General features: G+C 43.6%; 1 protein-coding gene across 4 annotated transcripts in view; it reads left to right on the top strand.

The window, feature by feature from the left end:
- The first annotated feature begins 4,517 nt into the window (after positions 1-4,517).
- The window catches only part of Suco (SUN domain containing ossification factor), a 61,204-nt gene continuing 57,062 nt past the window's right edge, over positions 4,518-8,659 (top strand). For 3 of the 4 annotated variants that reach the window (XR_008217946.1, XR_008217945.1, XM_052737378.1), the window contains exon 1: positions 4,518-4,829. Coding sequence is in view for 2 of the 4 variants with exons in the window: in XM_052737378.1 (XP_052593338.1) it covers positions 4,768-4,829 (62 nt within the window). In the remaining 2 variants the exon portion in view is untranslated. The remainder of the gene's footprint in view (positions 4,830-8,659) is intronic. The other variant, XM_052737377.1, reaches the window with a different exon arrangement.

Here is an 8,659-nt window from a genome sequence, read left to right as displayed (position 1 = left end):
GGAAGCTGGGATGTTTTATGCTGTGATATTGGTCTTAAAATGAGATCTTGAAGACAAACAAGAAGTTTCAATTGGATAGTGGTATGGTTGTGTGTCAAGTTGACAAGGAGTCAGTTGTTTGGTTGTTTTTCTTTGTTGTTGTTGTTGTTGTTGTGTGTGTGTGTGTGTGTGTGTGTGTGTGTGTGTGTGTGAGCTTGTCATAAGCTATAGTTATCTGGAAAGAGGAAGCTCAATTGAGAAAATACCTCCATCAGATTGCATGTAGGCAAGTCTGTAGGGCATTTTCTTAATTAACGATTGATGTAAAAATTCCCAGTTCACTGTAGGGGATGCCAACTCTGGGCAGGTAGTTCTGAGTTGTATAAGAATGCAGACTGATAGACTGGAGGATTGGCCCAGTGCATAAGAGCATTTGCTATTCTTGCAAAGAACCTGGGTTCAATTCCCAGCAACCAGATAGCTACTCACCATCTCTATGGGCACGAGACAAGCATGTTGGGACACAGATACACACACAGGGAAAACACTTACACATACAAAAATAGTAAAATAAATACATCTAAAGAGAAATCAGGCTGAGAAAGCTATATGGGAAGGCCAGTAAGCAGTATCTGATTTAGTTCCTGCCTCTGGGTCCTTGTACTGATTTGTGCCCTGACTTTCTTCTATGATGGACTGATAAACCCTTTCTTCACCAAAATGCTGTTGGTCATGGTATTTTATCATAGCAATAGAAACCCTAACTAGGGTACATGAAAACAGTATGAAGCTTTCTCAAAAACCAATATATATATATATATATCCCATTGCTTGGGTATATGTCAAGAGGAACTGAAATCAGTGTGTCAGAAAGATGGGTATACTTTCATGCTTATTGCAACAGTAGTCACAATAGCCAAAATATGGAATCAACCTAGGCATCCATTCATGAATAAAGACAATGAATTTATACAATGGAAAACCATTCAACTGTAAAAAGAATGAAATCTTGTCATTTGTTGCAACATAGAGAGAACTGGAGAATGTTATGTAAATAAATCAGGCGTAGACATACAAATATTTTCACTTACATATGAAAGTTAAGACCGTTTCAAAGAAGAGAACAGAATAGTGTTTAGAGATCCCAGGAGTAGAGAGTGGGAGGAATGGAGAATGGTTAATGGGTATAGGGATGCAGATGGATGAGAGGAACTGAATGAAAAAAATAAAAAAGGAAGAACGTGACTGTTCCTAGGTATAGTGGAGGAGAAAGTTTATTGTAGATAAAAGGGAGAGCATAGCCAGAGGGAGGGACATCTGGAAGAGTCCAGAGTGAACATGACCTAAGCCATGTGAGGAGGTGGGGGAAGGGAGAAAGAGGAGAGCCAGGGGATCAAGAGGCCAGGAGGATAAAGGGTAGACCAAATGGGCTGGGTAACCCAAATGGCTGGATTATATAGGAATGGGCAGCCCAGTACCTGGTCTGGAGAAGTTTAGGGTAAGGGACAGTGTTGTGAGATAATGTTTTTGTACACTGTAAAGATGTGTCTTTGCCAAGATGCCTTCTGATTGGTTTAATAAAAAGCCAAATGGCCAATAGCTAGGCAGGAAGAGGTTAGGCAGGACTTCCAGGCAGAGAGGAACTCAGGGTTAGAATCTGCCAGCAAAAGACACCAGCGAGATATAGAACAGTTTGGATGTACAGATTGGGAGAGAGGCAAAAGCCACGTGGCAAAACATAGATTAATAGAAACAGGTTAATTTAAATTATAAGAGCTATTTTGGAGCAAGCCTAAGCTAAAGGCCAAGCTTTAATAATTAATAATAAGTCTCCATGTCATTATTTTTGGGGCTGGTGGTTCTGACAAGAAAGATTTGCTACAGGGTGAGGCATGCCAGCCAAAAGGACCCTGAGGGATACTGGGAGAACCTGGCAGCCAGGTCTGCATTGGTATGTTAAATAAGCACCGAATTAGCCATTTTTTCCTGGTTTTGAGACCTAACAGGGATTACAACTATTTACGATACAGTAGGACAACTATAGCGGACTACAATTCATTGACTTTTTAAAAAATTTATTTTATGTGTATGAGTGTTTGCTTGAACATATGTATGTATACCATGTATGTGCCAAGTGTTTGCAGAGGTCAGATAAAGAGTATTGGTTCCCTTGGAACTGGAGTTACAGATGGTTGTGAGCCACCATGTAGGTACTGGGAACTGAAATTTGGTCCTCTGGAAGAGCAGTAAGTACTCTGAACTGCCAAGCCATTTCTCCAGCACCAGACTTTTTCAAATACTTGAAAAAAAAATCATTTTCAAGTAGAGAGGGTTTTAACTGTACTCAACACAAAAAAAGATACATCTTTTAGGTGATAGATACCTTAGTTACACTATCTGATTGTTATACATTGTATACCATAGTGTACTCCATAAATATGCATAATTACTGTGTGTCAAATAAAAATAATTTTTTAAAATGAGCTGACTTGCTGTTTTGGGATGAGAGGGATAGGAGTTATTAGCGGAGGTATACCAGTTCCCTATCCTGACCAGCATAGTTCCTTGATTTAGAAAACAAGGAGCAAGTGGAGGTACATGTCGAAGACCCCAGAACTCAGGAGGCTAAAGAAGGAAGAAAGTAGAGTCCAAGACCAACCTGCGCTACATGGTAACACTGTGTCTCAAAGCAATACATAAAAAACACTTGCATACTAATGATGTGGTTCTCTTTTTGAGGTAAATGCTGGTCTGCAGTGGGGAATAGACAACAGTTTTTTATTGTCATATAAAAATGGCATCAACAGATGATTCGAACTGGTAACTATTTAATTGACAGTTAAAAGTCTTTTAAGGAAACCTCTTCTGAGGACAACATTAGCATCTTTCGTAGATAGCCTAACATTTGGTTGTATTATTTCCAAGAATTACTTGGTGGGTTATTTCGTTCCCTTGGAATATAACAACTCATTCACTTTAGATTCTTGAGGAAAACACCACGTCTCAAAATTGGGTGTTCATTGGGCATTTTCCTTGCTTTTTTCCGATGACAGCATGAATAAGTATCGCCACTTTAAACGCCCCCCTCCCAACAACAACAACAAACTACTACTATATTATGTCCTGAGGCACAGATTACTGACAGTAACCCTGTGTCCCCTTCCTTCACTTTGTTAAACAAAAGTTTCTTCGGAAAGTAGTTTCCAGTCTCCTGGTAGGAAAAGGCAGTAAGAGCAATCAAATTGAGTTGCACTTTTATATTTTGTAGCCAATAAAAGAAGTATCCAAGCCGGGCAGTGGTGGTGCACTCCTTTAGTCCCAGCACTCGGGAGGCAGAGCCAGGCAGATCTCTGTGAGTTCAAGGCCAGATTGGTCTACAGAGTGAGATCTAGGACAGGCACCAAAACTACATAGAGAAACCCTGTCTCGAAAAACCAAAAAAAAGAGAAATATCCATCAGTAACGACTAGCTTCTATTAGTGCTAGAATCTGTAAGAAATGTGCCACCAGAGACAAGAGGAGACCAAATGTCTCTTCCAACAGCTGCCTTTCAGGATCAGAAAGCTACTTGAAGAGATGCTTTCAAACACTGAGTTGTTTTTTGTTTTTTTGTTTTTTGGCCTGGTCCACAGCAAGTATGTGGAGAAGGTCTCTTTCTCTGCTTTCGGGGTACCCTAGGACGCGGAGCGTCAGCAGTGTACTGTCTCGCAGCAGGGAACCCAAAGCCCCAAATAAAGACAACAAAAATTGACTCTAACTCTACTATCTCAGGAATCTGGCGGGCAGGGAGGAATTCTCACTTAGGTGGAAGAAAAGCTCAGTCTCTCAGCCCCAGCCAATCCTATGAGAGGAAACCTTGACACGCCTCTTTCTACTTTCCAATCAGCATCTACCTCAATAAGCCAGACCCACTGCCTGGGGTGAATCGATTTTTAAATTACGTTAGTAAGGCTTTATTCTGACCGTCCTCCGTCATTCTAGGCCATTCTGTGACTGTACTCAAAGGAAGAAAACTCGACGTAACAATGACAAAACTAGTCAGTCTGGAGGTGAGAAGTGATCCTATAAAATTCTAGAATCAAACCCGCCGTTTCTAAGGAGAAAGAAAAGCGGGTTCGGGTAGGAGGACTACAACCCCCAGGGGGCCGCGCGCGGAGGCGGCGCGCGCAGCAAGAGGGGCGGGCCATTCAAAGGCGGAAGGCCGAGGGTCACAGGACTTCCTGTTCGGACGCCAGCAAGTGGGCGGGACCTGCGTAGGCAGGGGGGCGGTGGAGTCGTTTGGGAGCTTTGTCAGCGGAGGGGGCGTGGCCTGCGCTGAGGCCGGTCTGGAGTGCGAGCCGAGAGGGACGTGGGTGACGCGTCTCCTTCCAGCTCAGCGGAGTGTGAGGTGTCGGGGCCCGGCCGGCGATTGGCTGTTGAGTGGCGAGTACGCGGCGGCCGTTGGTCGCTGGCAGCACGGAGCGAGGGCTCGAGCGGGCGGGGCGGGGATGGGGAGGCTGTGGCGGCGACGGCCGGAGGAGGCGGGCGCGGGCGAGCGGGCGGACCCAGCGGCGGCGGCGGCAGTCCCCGGAGCGCCCCTGTGAAGCGTCCCTGTCCGCGCTGCCGTGGGCCTCTCGGGGAGGCCGGCCGGGAGGCGAGCCGCTGCGGAGCCGCTCCCCTGGCGCCACAGCCCTTCGGACTCTCGGTCCCATCCTCGCGCTCCTGCTCCGGCTCCTCCATCTTGGCCTCGGCAGTGGCTGCTGCGGGGAGGATGTGCCGCCTCCTGGCCGGGGGAAGAAGGAGGAGAAGATGAAGAAGTACCGGCGGGCCTTGGCCCTGGTCTCCTGCCTCTCGCTCTGCTCTCTCGTCTGGTGAGTCGGGGCGACCTCGCGGGTTCTTGGCGTGGACGCGGTAGGGGAGAGGGAGCAGGTCGGGTCACACCCCCAAGTCCTCGTGGCTTTGGGGGGTTTGCGGGTGCTCCTGCCCGCGCTCCCCCCCCCCCCCCCCCCCAGGCAGGGGACACAGCGGCCACCCAGCTCTTCCTCTTGAGATTATCGGGTTGTGCTTTGGAATTTACGGAGTCCAACCGAGAGAGAAGGGAGTAGAGGGCATCCCTTGGTGCCTTTGTACGCAGGGACTCCCGCGCTGCCTGCCGATGGGGCAGTTGGGGTAGTGTTCAGAAAGCTGGTGAGTGAGTAACTCGGTTTTACTGTCAGTCGCTTGCTTTCATTACGAGGGAAGGGCATGGGCGAGGCAGGTGTGATGTGTTCCGGACCTGTGATTTTGAAAACGTGAGTCGTCAGGAGGGTAAGAGTAATGTCTAAACAGTCGTCCTTCGGGTCAGTTCTTGCACAGGGCTTGACCAGGGGTACTTTGGGGGCTGCTGTTCTTGAGACACGGGTCTCGCGGGGACGTGCCGTATGAAGTCCTTTTCCGGTTAGCTTGATGGAGAAGGGATCACAGACGGAGTAGCTACCCTAGGTAGGTTTCGGTCACGTCCTTTGGTACTGGGAGAGTAAACTCATTTGCGACCTGTTCCGTTCTTTGTCTCTGAAACTTTATGGAGTTCAAGTTCGTTTTAAGCACATCTCTGGTTTTTGAGGAGCAGAAATAGCTTGTCAGCCAAAGGATTGCTAAAGGTGTACTTGGAAAAGCCATTATTTCTGAAGGAATTCCCGGGAGGATTGCTTCAGAGTCATGACATTTGGTGACCAAACGATGGCTTTTCTGTCAGAATGATTTTGTTTTTTATATTAAAATCTAGACAGATTTTCTTATTTAGCGTCTTTCTTCAAAGCACTTAACAATAGTTCCGTTTTGATGGGTGTGAATGGAATCCAGGGGCTCTGACGTTGTAGAGTTGTTGCTCATATAGAATAATATATTAATGAGGATGAAAAGAAAACACTTGTCTATCTGAGAAAATATGACTGGAAAGACTATATTGGAGAACAAAATGTTTGGTCTTCTGTTTGTCATTCTGAACCATTTAAATACTCGTTAACAGAAACAGGTATCTGAAAACGGCATAGAATTAGACAGCAATTTCTTAAAGTTGGTGAGCTTCTCATACTGGCCATTTTTTTCTCCTCTCATTCAGAAATTGTCTCCAAATTTTGTTACCCACTTCTGTTTTGTAGACAGAGTGTCGTATGTTCATATTATAATCAGTTTCTGGGGTTTACCCTCTCCCTTACCCTACTAGTATTACTGCATTTTACTTTATTTTTTTTGTTTTTCGAGACAGGGTTTCTCTGTGTAGCTTTGGTATCTGTCTTGGATCTCACTCTGTAGATCAGGCTGGCTTTGAACTCACAGAGATCCGCCTGGCTCTGCCGCCCAAGTGCTGGGTGCCACCGCTGCCCTGAATATTACTGCATTTTAGTTTGATCTTACACGGTCATAATTTGATAGATTGTGACAAAGCCTTTCTGTTTTTGTCTTAATTGTCTAGAGTACTATAGATTTACCTTAACAGAAAAGCAAAACTAATTCTATCCATGTCATTCTTTCTGGTTGCTATTTTTTTTCTTTTGCACTCTATTAATCACAATTCTTGGTTAAGTAGTACAATGTATTGTAGGTGTAATTGTAACATAGCTACAGAACAGCAGTGGTAGCCAGTATTTATTGTTAGCTGTGCCAAGCATGTGGCATGTGTACATTTTAGCATCTTTGTCAGCACGGCCCTCTTAGGTAGATATTACTAACTTTTTTGTATTTTACAGATGAGTAAGTAGAGAGGCTATGGTTCAGCTTGTAACTGAGTAACATGGTTAAGGTTAACTAGCTACTACATTCTGAAGTTTAGATTTGAACCTAAGCAGCTTATAATACAGGCTCCTCATTACAGTGGTTTTTTTTAACTATAGGTTAAATAAGGCCTGTGTTATTAGACAGATATGGTACCATCACTTACTAGATACGTCTGCTTGAGCATGTTACATAACTCCTTTGAACTTTAGTCATTGGAGTCTCAGTATGATACAATTGATCCATTCATATCAAAGTTACTACAAGTAAATGAGATAACACATAGGCCACTCTTCGTAAAACAGTAAGAGCATTCTATGTATTTTATTATAAAAGCATTCAAAGATGTTTTTCTTATGCTTACTATGTAGTAAACATTGTGACTCTTAGTTTTTTGAGACAGGGTTTCTCTGTATAGTTTTGGTGCCTGTCCTGGAGCTCGCTCTATAGACCAGGCTGGCCTCGAACTCACGGAGATCCACCTGGCTCTGCCTCCCGAGTGCTGGGATTAAAGGCATGCGTGCGCTATCACTGCCCAGCATGACTCTTAACAGCGTGACTCTTAACAGTGTTTTTAGTACTGAAACTATAGTGACTAAGAAGCCCCCTTGTCAGTTCCTACTGCCGCTGTAACAAATTACCAGAAATTCAGTGGCTTACACATAGTTATTTTATAGTTTTAGGGTGTGTGTGCAGGAGTCCAAAATCAATCTCACTAGGTCAGAGTAGTTACCGAGGCATGGCTGGTTCATTCTGGAGGCCCAGGTTGGGGGTGGGTGTTGGGGGGTGGGGGGAGCAGGACGACTTCATTTCTTTGGCTTTTTCAGTTTCTAGGGGTTGCTTGGATTCTGTCTCCTGTCTCACATCACTTCAACCTCTTTCTTTGGCCCTCAACATCTGCTTATGAATCATCTTCCTGCCTCCTCTTTCTCCTATAAGGACATACTATATTGGCTGTATCCTTGGTCAATCTAGGAGACTTGCCCTGTCTCAGAACTCTTAATTTGTTGAGGTCTTCAAAGTCTCTTACAATATAAAGTATGATTTTCAGATACTAGAGATGCAGAACTGTCAATCATTGGCACAGGGAAGTTGATCATCACAATGAAGTGGAAGATGTGATCCATGCATTTGAGTAGATATTCTGAGTGTGTCCTCTAATTAGTAAAACTTAATGCATGTGCCTTTAAAATGTGTCTAATTATTTGTAAGTTATATACATGTGCCAATATGACATTAGTATTTTAGTGTATATATATAATTACATAAGGTAGGTATTTAAGAAGGATAAAAAACATTTTGCTAATATTACCGTTTGTTTTCATTAAAGTTGTAATTTTCACTGAGAGCTGTATGATTGACTAGATTATTTTATATCAAATGTAGATGAGGAATGGTTTATACTGATTAGTCTTGCTGTTTTCTTACTGGCTTATGCTTGTAATACTATGTTTGTTGGCTTTTTTTTTTTGAGAAAAAAATACATGTTGTAAGGGTTTATTTAGTTAAAACAAGATAATCCCTCAGTCTTCTTAGCTGGACACATGTAAACTGCAGTGAATCATGGTATGCTTGAGATAAATCCCACTGCTTGTGAACTTCCACTCTTCCTTTGGATTTCTGGCTATAGTTCTACAGTTTTTGATGTGTGTCCAGCTAGCCCTTAAGATCAATAAATCCATACATCAATCTTAGTAAAGGCTTGTTTTTAAATAGTAACAGATCTCTTCTCTCTGTGCCTCAAAGGATGATCTTGGAAGAGCTAATATTTAGACTAGTGAGAAGAGCTTGCCATTTAAACAACTCTGACATGTTTGACAAATACAATAAAGGCACTTACAAAAGACATAGAAGCATCAAATGAGAATTTGTATTTTAGGGTATTCTTCCTGTCATTCTGTTATCGATGAATCATGCCTTTGGGTCAGTTATTTCTGTGGACCTCAGT

This window comes from Peromyscus californicus, unplaced genomic scaffold, assembly GCF_007827085.1.
Source record: "Peromyscus californicus insignis strain IS unplaced genomic scaffold, ASM782708v3 Scaffold_14__1_contigs__length_90479793_seg_2, whole genome shotgun sequence".
Classification (NCBI taxonomy): Eukaryota; Metazoa; Chordata; class Mammalia; order Rodentia; family Cricetidae; genus Peromyscus; species Peromyscus californicus.
The sequence above is the reverse complement of the archived record's forward strand: the minus strand, read 5'-3'. Positions and strand labels throughout refer to the sequence as shown.